At 39.9% G+C, this 18,714-nt stretch overlaps 1 protein-coding gene across 1 annotated transcript in view; it reads left to right on the forward strand.

Moving 5' to 3' along the window:
• Positions 1–3,318: 3,318 nt before the first annotated feature.
• tmeff1b (transmembrane protein with EGF-like and two follistatin-like domains 1b) overlaps positions 3,319–18,714 on the forward strand; it is a 36,604-nt gene continuing 21,208 nt past the window's right edge. Inside the window, exon 1 of the mRNA XM_035416184.1 lies at positions 3,319–4,105. Within this exon, the coding sequence (XP_035272075.1) occupies positions 3,949–4,105 (157 nt within the window). The 5' untranslated portion in view covers positions 3,319–3,948. The remainder of the gene's footprint in view (positions 4,106–18,714) is intronic.

The following is an 18,714-nucleotide window of genomic DNA, read 5'->3' on the forward strand; positions in this document are numbered from 1 at the left end:
AACTTCCCTGCTTGGACCCCCAATAATACATTTTAAAAAATGGAACAAAAACAATAGATTTCCAGCAGCTTTGCTCCTTGGACCCCTAATAATAAAATGGAATAAAAACAAAAGGTTTTCTCAGCTTCGCTGCTTGGACCCCTAAATAGGCAGTGCAGGGAGATGTGTAGTAATATTCAATTCAGAAAGGCGTGGTAACGCATCTAGGCCTCCAGTGTCATGGCTTGGGTTCTTGAACCAAAAGAGGGACAAGACTGGAGCGGTCTGCATACTGTATGTAGAGGCCTGAGTGTACTATGGAAAAAGCCAAGTGTACTAAGCTATGGCAGCATATATACAGTCAGGTCCATAAATATTTGGACATTGACAAAGTTGTATAAAAATGGTTGTAATTCCTACATTGTTCATACAGCATTTTTGACAAAACCCTTAAATTAAAGCTGAAAGTCTACACTTAAATCACATCTTGATCGTTTCATTTCAAATCCATTGTGGTGGCGTACAGAGCCGAAATGATGAAAATTGTGTCACTGTCCAAATACTTATGGACCTGACTGTATAAAAGATGTGAAGGGGCTAAACACAACAATGAGAGTGATCCTGAAAAGGCAGTACCCTGACACGGCACAGAGCAGTACAGTAGCATACATACAGTAGCATGGCAACAGCACAGTTAGCTCAGTTCATATTACAGCTCCATGACCCTGATTTACCCTTCCCAGACATCTTTAACAAAAGGATTGACTAAAGAGGTAGGATTTGAGCCTACACTTAGACAGAGAGTGTGTCTGAAGCCTGAACTTGTAAAGGGAGATAATTCCATAAGACAGGGGGCTCTGCAAGAGAAGGTTCTGCCTCCCATTGTAATTTTAGACGTGGAATTTTCAATTAGACAGCACCTTGTGAGCGAACCAGCTTTGGTGGAGAACACAGAATAGGTAACTCTAAGATATTCTGGAGCCAAAACCATATAAAGCCTTATACATTAGGAATAGAATCTTATAGCCACTTCTCAGGGCCGGCCCCAGGATTTTGGTGGCCCTAAGCGGTGCGGGGGGTTGTGTTGCATTTTGTTGAGGGTGGGGGGAGGGGGGGGGGGATCGCTTGGTAAAATCCTTCTTACATTACATTGTTATGAAATGTTCTGTTCCGTTTAAAATTTATACCGCTAATTCCGCGATAGGGGATGAATAACGTAATTGCGAAAATAACGTTATTTACCTTAGATAAACATTGAATCGTGTGGCCCCCCCCTCGTGGTCGTGTGGCCCCCCCTAGCGTTTGTGGCCCTAAACAACCGCATATACCGTTTATGCCATGGGCCGGCCCTGTCACTTCTAAATTTAACAGGCAACCAATGGTGAGTTTTGAGTTTTCTGTTACAGTATGTTCACATATCTATGTTCTTGTAAGTCTCCTTGCGGCCACATTTTGTTCAGTTTGGGGACATTTCAGGGCTGAATTGCTGCAACCAGACAATAAAGCATTAACATTTAAAACAACTAAATTCTAAACTATTCATGACCGCAGATCAATACATTAATAATTATTTATCAATGACCTGCATGTGTTCCCAACATCGTTATTATTGTAAACTAGAACTAAGACAAAATCTAAGGCGTGAAAACATAAACATGAAATAGAGATAAAAATTAGTTTCTGAAAAAAGGAAAATTAAAAATCAGTAAACCTGTAAATCTCAGACTGCGGCCCTTGGATATTTCTCTGCCTCACTTGGTGTTGAGAAAATACACATTTAAATCCTCTACCAGGCAGATTCATCACTCTTCCCAGTGCTTTTAAGCTACTTAATTATTGACTCAATTGTGGATAGTGCTATCTTTAGTTTTTCATTTATTTGCTTGTAACCATCTCCTGGCTTGTGAAGGTCACCAACCCTTTGTCTTGTACTTTAAATTAGGCATTTAGCCAATGCTCTTGTGTCTTTCTCATGACACACGGATTTTATCCGTCTACTGCCTGATTTTTACACGCCAGTGAAACTGGAAGTCATAAGAAGCCACAACTGGCGTAAATGCAGAGCAAAACCGTTACCCATATATGGATTTCTCTATGGAGAAAAATAACAGAAGTTTCATATAACCATCCGAGTCACATTCTTTGGCATTACATTTTTATTTTTTACGGGCATTTATATCTGGACACATTTCATAATAATTTTGCTAACAACAAGCTGACACTGGTGTGTATGTTACTTATGTCACAGCTAGCCTGGCGGCTTTTCAGGCTGGTCAAAGCTACCATTAGCCAGCAAAGAAATTTAAAGAAATTACTCAAATAACTTTGAATAACGTTAGAAATTACTAACGAGAACAACGACAACAATAATAACATTTATTATGATATATACACCTGTACAAAATAAGAAAACATAATTTATTACACTGACAGGTAACAGCAAACCTGTTGCTTGTGTGAGTGCTACATGGAAACATCACCCTGTGTGTGATATTGTAATTGTGTGACAGGTCGCTAAGGTCGCACTGGCATCAGAGTTGTCCAAAGTGCACACATTTGTGTGGGAAAACTAAGATGTGACTGTGGGTTTGATGAGTTAAGGGAGAAGTGCAAGGGCTCCGATGCCAGAAGCCTAGCGCCCTGTCTCGCGAAGCGCTGTCCATCTCGAGTCCTAGATGCAGGCCCTCCTCTGGCCGAAGGCTCAGCTGACTTTCGGTTTATTCAGATAATTTTGGTGCTCTTTTTCAGATCAGAATGAAAGATGAATGAATGCAATAATAAAGGCACAAACACACAAAAAACGAGCTTTGCAACCGTGTTGTTTCATTTTTGCACACAACACGGACAGTTTAGAGCAATCCTGAAATATGTTCGGATCCTGCTAACAAACTTGAACAACAAAAACAAAAACAAAAAAATAAAAAAATAAAAAAAAGATAAATCCTACGTTATGTAAATGCATTTATGGCTTGGTTCACGTTTGAAAAGTGAGGCCCATTGTGTCCAACTCTTGATTCAAACCCATGACCTAAACTAATTAATATTTTCGAAAATATAAGAGCATTTTTCAGGAGCATGCTCGTTGTAATTTCAAATGCAAATATTAAAAAATACATAATTTGCATATTTTTCCATTTCTAACGCGTTATTGTGTTCAGGAGGAAATACGGGTCGAGACTTGGCAGGATGCCATTTACTCCGCATATGCATTAAGTAATAATGTAATAGCATCACGTTATTAAAACGAACCTTCGCTATTGTAGCCCATTCATTTTACTGTGCGGTTACCCTCGATAGAATAAGGGGGAGGAGGGGGTCCCCGTCACGTGCCCGTCGTTCCCCTCCTCCCAGACTCTTTGTTGTTGCTGCAGCTGCTGCTGCTGCTGTTTGAGTCGGATGCTGTTCCATTTTTTTTTCGTGAACAGGGATTTATTTAACCAAGGAAGGAACCACATGTACTAACGGAAGTATATTCCCACACATCTGGACGGAGGTACAGAAAAGGGGTCAATGAGAGAAAAGAGATACCGCCAGAGGGTGAAGAGAAGGGGAGAAAAAGAGACAGAGGGAGCAAGAGGGGGAGAGGCATAGCCTGGGTGTGAGATCCGGGGACGGCAGTGCCAAAGGAAAAGTGATTGAAATTTCTGGAGCGTGTAGCTTATCTTGGATGCGCTTGCCGTGCGTCGGGGGTGATGCTGTTGCTTGTTTTGCCTTCCCGGTAAGAAATGCCTGCCACTATTCCATGAGAGGATCAAATCACCTTTTTACAACTATAGGAAAGCCTGGGCTAAGTCGTTACTGCTTTCTGCAGCGCATTTATATTCCCGTCGTATCCTGAACATATCTGCCTGCACCGCTACATATTGTCTCCACAGTTTTGTACATCTAAAATTTGACCAAAGGAGTAGATGGACAGTAATTTCTGACACGCGGCGGCCCGCTTCAGCTGTCGATACTATCTTTTTCATCATGTCGAGAGGCTTGCTCCTCGAGACGGGGATTGGACCTTTGAGTGGCTATTACTTTTCATTCTTCTGCTTCCTAACAATCGCTTCACTGCAAGGCGTCAAGGCATCTTACCCACAGAGCAGTGAATGCCTGTCAGGCAAAGGGAAAGGCTGCATTGGTAAGTGTGTATTTATTCAGTATTGGATTGTACAATATTTTAATATTATTCAAATGTATTATTATTATTGTTGTTATTATTATAGGTTTCGTTCTAATCTAAATACGAATATGTGCAATATGTGAACCCGGATACCCGGAACCTTTGGATACGTTGGTTGCTATACTGCTACAATGCACTCTGGCTAGTAGCAACCTGCTGTTGGCTACCGAGCATCTCTTTAACTACTGGCAACAGACAAAGAACATGACCCAAAAGTCATTTAAATGTGACTAGGATCACAGTTAGTCAGACATCTTTTTGGAAGACGCTCACCACACGCGAGCTGAACCGCGCTCAGTTCTTGGATTTGTCTTTTTTACTATTATGTTTATATAATAAAATGCAGTCATTTATGGGTAGCCGGGTGCTCTGGCACTCTTTTCATAGCAGATGTGAGATGAAATAATGGCAAGCTGAACCCCACCCAACATATTCACCGTCCTTCTTCAGTTCACTCATTAAAAAAAGAAAAAAGAAAAAAAAAATACACAGAACTCCGTATTGTGTTTCACGTTAGATTACCGATAAAAATTAACTGGTAGACACCGCCTCCTCTGACAAAATGCAGTTTTCAAAGTTAATCAGCGCTACCCCCAGTAAACAATTGTCTGAGGGTGTTACGTTAACTTGAATTCCATCACTAGTACTGCTTATTTCCCATTTAATGTATGTTAGCTTTCTAATGTTCTGTTTCATTTCGTATTTATGAAATATTCTAACTGCCTACGACGAGAAAGTGGTACAAATGGGACATCTACTAATTATTCTGGAAACCTGTGTCTGTGACTAATGAATTGTAGCAAATACACAGCCAATACTATGTTCAAGACGGTTATGCAACACAGCTGGTTGTCATTATGAGTTTAAAATACACTACATGGCTGAAAGTATGCAGACACCTGACATCCAACATCTCATCCAAAATTATGGGCATTAATATGGAGTTGGTCCAACCGTTGCTGATATACAGCCGCCACTCTTCTGGGAAGATTTTATACTAAAGGTGTTGGATGGGGTCGAGGTCAGGGCTCTATGCAGGCCAGTCATTTCTTCCACACCATTTTTGACAAAACCATTTCTAAATGGACCTCGCTGTATGCCTGGGGGCATTGTCATGCTGAAAGAGGAAACAGCCTTTTTTTACAGAATCATCTAGAATGTGATTGTATGCTGGAGCATTAAGATGTTCCTTCACTGAAACTAAGGGGCCTAGCCCAAACCATGGAAAACAGCCCCAGACAAAGGGGTGTCCACATAGTTTTGGTCATAGGGTAGCGTGTTAAAGCGCACAGCTAATCTGTAAAATAATATATTTTTAATATGGATACATATTAGAACAATAACACACATTTAATTTCTGCAGTGACATACTATGTGACTATTGTTATTCTGAGACCAAAGGAAAGAGGCTTTGGCTGTATAACCAGGGTTTTCCGCTATGGAAAACTTTACTTATCAAATTCAGATGTATTAAGAGGACATAGCAACAAAACGCAAAACGATAAGTGAGGGAAATGTAAGCAGTCATAAATTGTATTCAGTTTGAAATACGCAATTCAGTCTCAGTTTGTGGTATAGCTCTGAAGAGCGCTAGACAGTGATGAAGATTGCTGTGACATGATGAAAAAAGGATCAATGGGCATGAGGACGGAATTGACCTTTGACCCTGATGAGGTCACCTATGTTCTTGACAGACCGATGCAGCCTGTTCCCTTCCTTACTCCACTAAAAGCTGTGCAGTCTCAGAAATTCATGAAAACTGAAGCCTTTGCACTGCAATTCCAAGCAGAAGTCAAAACAGGCCAGGAGGAGGCTAATGCCTTTTAATTTCTGCTGCCTGATTTCAAAATTCTCACACATAGCAGAGTGTAACTCAATGCTGGCTGTTCATTTCTGTTTGTCATGTGAAGCTAAATAACTGTATTTTGGTTAAATCATACATACATAGCTTTGTTTATTTGTGTTTAAAGAGAATTGTGTTTTCATGTGAAGTTCTCTGTAACATTTTTACATGTATACACTGGGAACTATAGGCCTTTGGTGTTGTATTTGGATGGCCAGAGAATGTGAGATTATTTATTGTTGGAAACTGTAAGATTTTGCTTTTGCAGTTTTATGTTTTGCTCCTCAGTCAGAGTTCAAATGTCACCTCAGAACCATGCGCAGAATTACCACTGCTAATTTTCTCGACCTTAAGGAAGGATGGAAACCGTTTTTCTTTCTTCTTTATGTTATGAATTCTGCTGGTGTCCAAACTCCAGTTTCTATTATGAGAATAGGACTGCCTCTTGTGAACTACCCTGGATATGTGCTCTATAATTGTGACTCCAGACCCCGTCATTAGTGGCACATGCATCTGAAATGTCACAGATGGACAGCACCCTGTCAACTTTCTATGTATGAAGCCATGATTTCATGTCAGAGGAAATTTGTACAGCTTGTCACTTAATGTCTCATGTGGCCCGCGTACGTCGTGTACAGTAGGAATTTTGTTATATTTATAAACTATTATAATAATACAATATTAACTAATAATATAAACTATTATTATTAAACCACTTATGTACACTGGCTGTCATGCATTACTATGCAGTATAAACAACATAGCTTATTCTGTCCTGTAAGCATAAGCATATTCACTCTATTGTAATCACCTGACAAAATGAAAATATACTTTCTTGTGCTAGGTAGTCACCGTGGTTATGCCGTGTATTGTGAGGTATGGCAACATCCCCTGATTATTGTCCGCTTATTGATTATTGTTCTTGAAAGCTGAATTTATATCACTTTTCTTGACTCCTGAAAGACTGTGAGACATTTCAGAGCTTTGCCAATAATTTGGTTGTCCTGGAGACAGTATGTGCCTCGTGTAATATCTCCACTTCATGTCAAGCCCAGGGAGCAAGCGGTGTAGCATAGCCTACAGAACCATGACTAACCTGCAGAATGGAATGTTACATGGTTGGGTGCTGAAGTGAATAGGGCAGCTCTGAGTGACTTGAGCTGTCGCGGGATGAAATTGGATTGCTAATTGGTGATTTATTAAGCCGGAGCAGTCGATGGGCAGGTCAGTAAAGACCCATTTATTGTGAAAGGTTTGGACCTGTCAGGAGAGGAGGCCAATCTGCTCGTCAAAGGATCCCGCAAAATCGCATGACTTTGTTGTGCCTGAGGTCAAGGGCAGGATTGCATCCAGTGTCCAGACAACCCCTTGCCCAGATTTTGATACTTCAGCAAAGAGAAGCATTATTTGATTTTAGAGATTGAACATCTCATTTTTCTCTTTGGACATGATACCAAAGAAAATTACTTAAGTTAAGCCCTCTAGTCAGTATTACTGATGCCCATCACAAAGAGAGCCGTTTCATCACTCTGGGAAGTCTGCATATCACAGGCGAATTGTATTCTGTAGAAAGACTGGATGCAACACCGTAGGCCTCTGTTGATGATTATGACAATAGCACAAGCAGCTCAACTAATTAACACGACTATCGTACTTGATGCATGGGGGGTGTGAGCTAAGGGCTTATTGTCTTGACTTCCCTCCTCGGATTCCTGTGGTGTACCTGTTGCCTTCTCTGCAGCTGTCAGTGATATCTGAGACTACAACCTCCTCTTTCAGCTTCGATCCGCACTGTTCATTAGGGCTTTTGCCTTTCCCAATATTTATGAATGAGCCATTGCTCTCAGATAGACTATGTAGTTTACCCTGCAAGACCAATCAATCATGGCTGATTCCCAAAGAGCCACATCCAAGGGGGAGGTGATCTTTACATTGCTTGGCTGTGCAATATGACAAAAGCGAGTAAAACGGGTACAGGATAGCGCTCCCATTTCTGCACATAAAGAGCTTCAAGCTGATCTTTATTTCCAAATGTTGGACTTCTCCTTTGGATTTTTGGTGACTGGCGTTTGGATTTTGGCGTTCTCACCAGTGCAATTTCCACACTTGAGTTAGCCTACTTATTTCAACCATGACAACTGATGAATTCAATTAAACTAAAGAGTGTGAAGTGAGTGACATGATAGGCTAATTCGCTGTCTGAAACGTGCATACCTTTTCGTCATTAGCTGATAAGTAAGCATGAGAATGCATAATTCTGAGGAAACCATGAATGAATATCCTTTAATGACTACACTGTTTTTGATGGTAAGAACATAGTTTTGTTCATATTCATATGAATTAAATACTAAATAATTTTTGGCACACTGGAACCTTTTTTAAACTGAACCACCCGTTCCCACCTGCAGTAGCCTAAATGTCTCCCGCTACCACACTAATTACTGCAAGTCCCACCCGTGGGAATTCCGGGACCCTTGGGAATCCAGCCCCAATGCACACCTCTAGCCTGGAATGACTTGGAAGTTGGTAAATTACACCTGTTACAAGTCAGTTACAAGCTCACCTGTAGTCTACACATGAAAAGCAATCGATTCACGTGCGTATGAATGGAACAGAGCAATTTCATGTACGGTGTGTAAGTACAACTGGGGCCTGTGTGACTGCAATTTGAAGATCCATGCAGTTGTGTTTGGGCGAGAGGAGAGCATTAGAGATCGTAGTTTCCGTGGTTACAGTGTAATTATGGCATGGTTACGGAAGAATTTGAATGATGCTCTGAGCCCCAAATGTGTGGCAGTAGAGGTCACAGATTTTGATTGAGTTGTTATGGGATCCACAGAGCCCTTGCATCTGCTTATCGGAAGGCCCAGGCGGATTTGAGGCAGATGGGATGCAAGAAGTGATGCTTCTCTGGAAGCAATTTTGGTCAAACAAATATGAGACAGAGGAAGCCTTTGGGAAGGGACACATTACTGTGGGATCATTTCCCCAGTTTTCCTGATGGAGAAAAGCCACATAACAGAAGGCTTTGAGCTTTGATTTTAAAATGTTCCAAACACGTGTGACTGCAGCCCTGTTTGTTCATTTTGGAAATCCATGTGTGTCAATGGACATAACCAGACATGCTAGATATCACTTGTGTATATAACCTGGTCACCTGGCTATGTGTAAAACGTGAAAGAATACCGGGAATGAAAACTATTGTTCTTCTTTAGAAATTTTTGGTTATATGTTATTTGGTGATGTATTTAGTATTTGTTGATTGATTGATTGATTGATTGATTTTTTTCACACTCTGCTGAAAGTTATTACTGTATTACTTGAAGGAATCCAGGATCAGCCAGATTAATCTGGCTAAATAATGCTGCAGCAGGACCATATTCCTTTGATGTTAAGTTTGAATGCAATCTGTGATAGTTAATTGAAATCACTGAGTGAAAATCTTAATGTCTGTTTAGATAAGGGCTGTTGAGCCTGACCATTGGACATTTTCAGAGGTGTTATTGTTTTTGTTACATGGAAAACATTTTACAGGAAGATGGAGAGTACAACTGGCTGTCTTTGACAGACAAATATTTGTCTACAGATTTCATCTCTTTGTTAGAATATAGGAGTAAACTTCCATGTTTTTGTTTTAGCTGAGCTGCATTACCTCATAACATATTCATATTTGGTGTCCTTATGATGGGCTTCTTTTGATAATGAAACCATTGTGTGTAGCCCTACTTAAAACAGCATAAGGCAACTTTAATACATACATTTTCTAGCTTTCAGGTCAGACGATCCTTTTCTGATCCTTCCCCCTAACCCTTTTTTTGGGTTTTGGTACTTGAATTGTATTTGTTATGGAACACAACACACTTAGAACAAAACGTTTGATAAATTTTCAACATAGTAGAGTTTATACAGTTAGTACGTTATTAGTGCATGTGTGTTAAAAGTATACGTAAAGCATATTTTTCGCTTGGGCACTGCAAGCAGAAATTTCAAACTCAGAGATCCAGTAATTCCCAGGTAAAATGTAATACCTACAAGAAAGTGTGTATATTTCACAAAGAACCAAGCATATTGTGAAACCGATAACTTTTCTGTTTGGGACAAATGGGTCTATGTCACATTTTGGGCATGATACTGGGTTTGACTCAAAAATGTGTGCAAAGGTCAGCAGGTTGAATTACAGTAATTCTGTAGAGGGGGAAAGTATAGATAGATAGCATGAGAAAGAAGTGCAGACTTGATTGACAATTCCCCTATGGTTCTCCAAATAGTACCTGGCATTAAATAAATGACTGTATAATGACAAGTTTGTGATGCTCTAAAGTAGATGGTGTGTGTGATGTGACCTCACCTCTGGAGCCAGGTTTGGGCGTACTGTGGAATTTCATGTGCAATTAAAAGTATCCAGTTTTGTATCAGGTGAGTATTAATGTGGGACGAGGTTATTTGGTTGTATAAAATTACATGGTAAATCATGGTTATGGTTATGATGAAGATGATGATTATGATGGTATTTACGCTTAGTTCTGTGAAAAAAGTATTCTATTAATTCTGCCACAGGTACACTTCTCATGGATCCATCTAGCATTAATGCCCTTAATTTTGTACTTTACTGCCATACATACATCAGACAATACACAGTAATATTTTGCATAGGATGTACTGCTTACCCAGAAAAAAGCAGTACATTATGAAGCTCTTTTCTTCCCCCTAAGTTTGTGCTCCCAAGGCTACTCTGCCACTCTCATGCACACATTTTGGGAATGTGCTGCAGTTAAGCAATTTTGGCTTCTGACATCTTCAACTTTATCCCATATGTTACGCAAAAACAGTCCTTGTACCCATGTTGCAATGCTCTTGAGCAACGATTTGGGTCTTGACCTTGCACTGCATCAAAAATATTATGTTTGGCTGAGTTTACAGCTGGATTTACAGCAGCCAAGAAGATTCTTGCTCCAGGGTGCAATCCACCACATTCACTCTTAAGATTCACTGGATTTGCACATTTCTTGATGTTACTCATGTGGGGCTGTTCACAGCGCAGATCCATGGACCATGGAATCTGATCCCAAACCACAGGCACTGTAGCCATGCCCACCCCTCCCCACACAGAAAAGAGCAGCATGCCCAGATACGTCCCTAACACATTTTAGAATAACATATACTGATAAAAGGTGCACGAATTCGGCTAAAGTGTGTAAAGACAGAGATTGCCAGTGCATCATAAATATCCCTTAGCATAGTTATTTAATAATATTTAAAAATTAAAAAATCACGCATAGTATGTCTTTAACATGTTTAAGATAAAATACCACAGTAGATAAACCTGAAAGGTTGTCTGTAATGTTAAGCATAGTCTTCAATAATAGAATCAGTGATGCATTCCTGGCTTTTAAAACTGTGTAGCAATGTGCTGCAAAGCACCAAAACCGACCGTGCTTTAGCAATAGTAATTAAAGCACATCAAGTGTACCACCGACATAGCCAGTGGTTTGTGTTAGAAGGAAGATCGTGCATAGATATTACTGTTGTGACAGATACTCTCAGAATATATTGGCACAAACTGAACAAAGCTGCAATCAGACCACACTTATGTAATTCATTGTGATTGTTTCTAATTACACTGTAGCCAACGCATTAATGCGTAATGTGTGTTCCTGCAGAAGTCATCAGCTGGTTTGAACACTGCAGTAGAACAATAGATAATATGTCCCAAAAGGACTGACCGGGTCATTGGTAAGGCTGCACCAGTCAGCAGGACAATACTGATTTTAGCACATAGCCACTCTACAATCCTTGTGATCTTGCAAAAAAAAACATGCTGATTCTTTACATTTTAAAGTTTAGATTGATACTGACAATTCTATTAACTTCAGTCTGGCCAAGTTTAAATCCACCACAAAGGTCTGTAGCAGTGCACTGATGGTCATCAAGATTCTGATTCAACCCACTGCATCGACCCAAGTGCATCTGCCCAGAACAGAGAAATTTGCCGTTGTCTAAGTGCCTTTATTTGTAAATGGACATTCCCCTTTTCTACAGGGCTTGTATTTTTTTCACGATATATTGAAGAATGGGGGGAAAATTGATAAATCATCAACATAGTCAGCAGATTCCTTTTGTGCATTCTGTTAGTCCAGGTGTGAGCAATGGAAAAAAAAACTCAGGCCCTAAAGGAAGGCACTGTCCAATGCTGCCATGTGCAGTGATGCAGAAAATATAAAGAAACATAAGATCCTTCCTATCTCATCGCCAGTGCTGAAGGTGATCTTTAATACAAAGTATTACTTGGCATTTCTATCATTAGTATTTTATTACTTACCTTGAGCATCTGGTTTAGCCCTTTATTGATGCTTCTTGGAATTGCTCCATGGAATAATGAATTTCTGTTTCGGAAATGTAAAAAAAATATATATTTATATAATTCACATTTTATTGATTATATTATAACAATGCAGCACCGTATAAATAATACAACACTACACAAAGAGAACACACCAGCAACAGACTCATCATTCATTTGTAAAGCAGAAATGGCAATAAATATGTTTTTATAAAATCAGATTGTGAAGTAAAGAATTCTTAATACAATATGTTGTAAAGATGGTGAAGCAGAACTATCTTTCCAGTTTTTAAATATTAGCTGTTTGGCAGTGATTAAAGCAGTCAATAGCTATTCCTATGAGCTGCACTAATATCTAAATGACATGTAGATCCTAATATTACTAGCGTACTGTCTAACTTAAAATCTGTCATAATTTATGGCAAGTCTATAGCATATGGCATAGATACAGCCACTTTACAATCACTTTAATAATTTATCAGAACGTCCAAAATATCAAAAAAATCTAACCTGACGTGTTTTAATGGTCCAAGAGGCTTTTAGTCCAGTGTGAGGAGAGGAATCTACAGACACTAGTTCCATCTGCCTATGACAATCGGTTCAAAAGTTATTACCATTTAAACATTGAGTATTTGATTCGTTGCTTCAGAACCACTAACTGGCCAATCAGTGCAATGTTTAATACAGATCGTAGGGGCCTTCATCCTTAACAGTCCGACCAGTTTTCATAGATTTCTTCACTGGTCCAAACATACAGTATAAGCCTTTAAGCAAATAATAAATGAATAAATAAATAATTAGAACAAAAACAATAGGGTTCCAGCAGCTGTGCTGCTTGGACCCCTAATAATAATCAGTGCATTTTTATAACGAAATTCTATTAAATAAAATAACAAATAATGCTAGAACGATGAACAATTATGGTATAGATGAAATTTAAAAGCAATAAGAATAAGTCTGTTTGGTGTTATTAATTTAGTGTGGATAGTGCCACTCATCTTCTGCAGTACAGCATGCCGCAGTGTAGGTCCATAAAAACAAAATGAGTTCTCCTGATTTGTACCTTAGGCACAATAACAAAGCCAGCATGTGCTTAAAAGGCAACAGGCAACCAAGGTACTGACTTGAGTGTTGGTGTAATGTGTGCTCTTTTTTTGGGTCTGGTTAAAACAGTTGCTGCGTTGCAACTAATCAATCCTTTTATGGGAGATCAAAAAAGCACTGTAACAGTCAGTGCTTCTCATAATAAAAGCACAAACCTTTCTACATCAGCCAAATTGAGAAATTGTTGGTAGTTTGGCAATATTTCAAAGATGATAGAAAAACAGAATACATTCATATTACGAGATGAAAGCCCGAAAGCTCCTAACTTTGACATCTGTCTTACCTTGGAGAAAATTTTGTGAGATCTATTGTTATTTCAGTAACACATCTGTCTAAGACATTGAGTGAGCTTACATCCTGAAGAGATACAGAGAAATATAATTGCGTAACATGAACAGGACTAAGTCACTGTTTCCTGTTGTGTAATAGTTGTCATGATGCTTTATCCATTAATACTTGGGGCCAGATTTACTAATGGATTTCGACTACTTTTCCAGAACAAAAGCAGTTGCTACAAGCTGGCAATATCTGCAGCGTATTTACTAAACGGACGCAATGGGTCAACATTGCTATTAGGATGTGTTTTGCGGGGATTACATCACTCTGCAACTTTCCTTTTGATGCATAGTTAAATGTGTTCATGGATATATATACTCTGGAGTGAATGTGCTAAAATAGATCATGGAGATCATGTAAATTAGGCCATTTAACTATTCTGCCTAATTTACTGAAACATGCTAGTCTTGGTAAATCAGTTTTTAACGTGTCGGTATCTGCGACCTCAACAGAGCCGCAATGTAGAAAATGTTTTGCGCTGTGACCATTTCCCTAGTAAATCTGGCCCTTGGTATATTCAGCTAATCTCTTTACACAGTATGCTCGTAAAAATGACGTATTCTTCTCTCATAGAATGGCTTAGGTGCTTGTGCCACAATTAAAGCTAATCTCATTTCCACCTCACATTTGTTTCTGCCGTTGAGACAACTGAGCAACTTCTTTTTCATCAAGACTCAAGAACAGAATTGTTTTCCATCCAAGACTGACTCCTGTCTGCGATTGTTACACATGGTCCGCGTACTCTTGAGGGATATTTCTTGAATCCACCTCATTATCTGACTCCTCATGGGCGATGAACATTTGGTGGGCGGTAGTGAGGTGTGTGATGGAGATAGCAGAGTTAATTTCATGCTGTTAGCCATTAGCATGACTTTATGAAAGACCAGATTTGCAAAGTACATCCTCCAGACTAACCCCCATGTACAATTTGCATTTTGATTCATCAACATGAGGCGTGACTACTTCCCTGCATTATGGGTAAGCATCGGATATTATGAAAATGAAATGGAATAAGTTGTTCTATTTTATGATTCACAATATTAAAAACATAATTTTATTGAATAAAAGCAAGAAATAAGCGCTAAAAAAACAAATCTCTTGCTCCGTACATTTTCAGCAATCTTTGAAATGATCACCAGTGTCATATTTCATGATGTGATAGGGTGAAATAGTGAGATACTGTCAAATTAGCTACCTAGCCCTTTTTCCATTAAAGAATTAGCCTATATCGCAGCTCTATGTGTATAAGAAAGTTATTGCGACAACACTAATGGAAAACAAGTTAAATCAACATGTGATGCTAGGCTAATTCACTCACTAGAGGTGGACTAGAGTACGTCCTATGGTAGGAGCTAAGCTTGTGCCATCCATCTGGAGCCATTGATAGACTATACACTGTTAACATGCAGCCTGTATTTGTCTAATGTCCTTTTACTGGATGCACAGGGATGCACGCAGTTTGTACCAGTCTCGTATGAATCTGGGCAAAATAGCTAAAAAGTGAATTTCCCCTAAAAGTGATGCAGGTTGTTGGCTTTGGGAAGAATCCCCTAACTCCGATCACCTCTGGCTCAAACAACAAACAATCAACGGCTGTATTACGGTATCAAGGTCAGCGATTGAGTCCTCTACGGACTCGTCAGAGTAATCTGAGTCATTGATAATGTCTTTGATTCAGAATCAAATAGTTCAATGCTGTCCATTTCTTGTCATCTTTTCAACCTAAAGGAGCAGAACTGTTTGTGTTTCCCCTATTACGTCACGCATCAAGGAAGTAATTTTCCAGCCTGACATTTGTATGTTTTAGTCAGGAGTGGCGCATTTTAAACCACACTAGCAACAATTTCAGCTTAATTTAATAATAAAAACCACTAGAGTAAAAAGAATTGATCTGTTGTCTTTGTCATGTGGTGCTAACCCTTTAAGCATTGTCCAGTGTAGCAAGTTGGAAAATATTATATGAGATTTGTGTCATACTACTTTAAAAAAAAATCTGATTGCACTATTTTTCTTGAGGTCTCACATCCCTGTTGCCAAATGTATCGGTTGTGGACCACAGGATGTTTGCGATAAAAGCTATTAACTTTGCTGGTCACTTTTGCACTGACAACTTTTAAAGAGTACAGGAAAAAGAACTCTCACAAGAAGCACATTAGCTCTCAGCCCATTAGCTCCCCGTGCAGAAATTCTGCCTCAATGTTTCTTTTCAGCCCATTGCAGCCTTCAGGGAAATATAAAATGAGACTTTCTGTCAGCAGACGAAACTATGCCAGGCTCTCCAAAGTCTCATAGTATATGGAAGTTGCGTCTGAATCACAGAGGGATAAGTGAGCTGTTATGTTCTGAGAAGGAAATGGAAAGCCATTTTACCCCGCTGCACGTGTGTGCCATTGGTTTTAGTGCGTTTCCGTTGCCGATCTGGAAAGGGGAGTCACGTTTAACGTATTAGGTGGCATAGAGCTTGAGGGTCTCATTTATAATAGCTCAACATGTTCCTGGAGATATAGCTTTCTGTTATCCTGCTGGCTTTTCTATGTCTGTATTGTTTTTTTATTGTTTTTTTTTACACTTTTGTTTATGGTCCTGACAATTGATTTATTCAAACAGAAAAACCTATCAATGTTTTAAAAATGACGTATAAGACATTAATATACTTAAATCTGAGCACTGTGAACAGCCTGCCAATGTAAAAAACGTGCATTTGATTTGTAATCCGATTTAAGAATAATGACACTGAATATACAGTGTAGGCTGTATATGCAGTCTTTAAGGTGGCGTGAAGAGGCACAGCCCTTTTTTTGGTGGTGGGCTGCTTTTCCTAAGACCATTTCCCAAGCATGTGCATGGTGCAGCCTTCCCTTCACCCTGTTCCATCCCCACATCCCGCTTGCTTCTGACACACGGACAACAGGCCGTCGCTGGGAGCCTACAAAGAGGACCTCATCAAGGCTCTGTAAAAGGCTGCGATGAGAAGCAGGAATACAGACGCTCAGGCTAATGAATTTCACTGAGCAGCTGCTAAAATAAGAACACTCATATACGGGCTAGAGGATTTTTTACAAATATGACTATTTTCCTGTCAGGTTTCAGATTAAAAATGTTGTTTGAGAAATATGGAAATATTCACAGGGTAGCGTGCGATTGAGTAAAACTGTAGATATTTTTTGTGTTTTGGGCTACCAGATTCCATGGCAAGGCTGGATATCATTGCTTCCCTCAGGCTTTTCACCGCCTTACTGTTGCACTCTGTAGGGCACTGGCTGAGATGGGTTAAAAGGCCCCTAACCCATTGAATGATGTAGCTGGCAGTCACTACACTTGACCCCAGCACACAATCGGTGGCAATCTCAAAGGGGGGTAAGGATGTCTACATCATCACTTAGAACATACCTTTCATGCTGGGATAGTTTGGGGACAGGCAGTACATCCATTTTTTTCATGTATCTGTGTCTGTAATGACTGACCTGATCATTTTCAGCAGAGTGCTACTGTGTGGCACTGGCAGGTCTTTTAAAAGTAATTTTGGGGAGCTTACCCCACAGTTTTTTGTATAGCATGAGTACTCACAACATCAGTTGCTCTTGTTTGCCATTGTCAGGCTCCAGATTCACTTACATTCATTTTCGGGACCTCGCCGAAATGAATAATTTCAAAGCACAAACTAACTAAAGAGGATAATAGATCCATAAAAGAGAGCACTCAGGTTAAAAGGTATCTGTTGGTTTTGATGTATTTTCAATGTGTTGTTGCATTATGTTCTCACATAAAAGATCAGTGATTGCGTACTCTTGGTTTTAGCCTTTGTTTTCATCTGTGGACATGGCATTTTTAGTTAGAGGCATGCATCATCATGACCATCTGTGAACTGACTGTGATTGGAAAAACAACTAATCTAAGCTGAGAGAACAGAAGAAATAAACTCAGAAATAAACACCGTACAGGCCAGCAAAGGAAGCAGTTGATGACAGGCGAATCTTAAAAGCTGTGAAGAAAAAACATAAAACAATGACATTACCAGCAGTCTCCAGAGGGTGAGGGCGAAAATATCACAAGTATTCAGATGACTTCAAGAGCAGAATTTCAGACCCTACACTACAAGCTGCAAACCTCTCATCAGCAGCAAGAATCGAAAGGCCAGATTAGAATTCCCCCATAAAAATACATAAATGAGCCAGGACTTCAGGAACAATGTTGTATGGACAGATGAGCCCAAAATAAACCTTTACTACCACATGGATTCAAAAGCCAGAAGTGTGGAGAAAGAAAGGAACAGTGTATGATCCAAAGCATACCACCTCATCTGTGAAATATGGAGGAGGTAATGTCATGGCTTGGGCATGTATGGCTTACTTGTCTTTATTGATAATGTAACAGAGGGTGGCAGGTAGCAGAAATATGAATATGGTAGTATTGACAGTAGGCAGACAGATTTTGTCTTACGCTGTGCTAAGAAATTCCTCCAACCACATTGGCCGGTGCTTCACCCTGCAGCACATCCAAATTCCTTCAGCATATGGTGCAAATTCGCAAATTTCACTCCACGTAACTTATACGTTTGGAGGGCCTGTGTCTTCCAACAGGATTGCCTTTGCTATGGGGTGTAGAATACTGAAGAGCAGGGACATTTCCAGACGCTGTAGCAAAAAGACACTTCTCTTTCCTCCTCCTCCTCCTCCCCCTTTTTCCCCGTCTCCATTTCAACCTCGCCTGCGCCCCTGCCTGCCGACCGCAATTCCTCTGATGGATGGTGGCGCAGGCCCGACTTAATTAGCCGTGAAAGGCACGCTAGCCCGCACCAGAAATGAAACAATGAAAGATAGCGAGCCGGCGATGGCTAACAGCTGCTGTAAACTGCTGTTGTTGACAGCTTCCTGGAATATATGACAGGCCTTGCAGACGGTTTCCTGGATTGGCTCCGGCGGACGGCCGTTATCAGTATCGTGG

Source organism: Anguilla anguilla, chromosome 4 (genome assembly GCF_013347855.1).
Source record: "Anguilla anguilla isolate fAngAng1 chromosome 4, fAngAng1.pri, whole genome shotgun sequence".
NCBI lineage: Eukaryota > Metazoa > Chordata > Actinopteri > Anguilliformes > Anguillidae > Anguilla > Anguilla anguilla.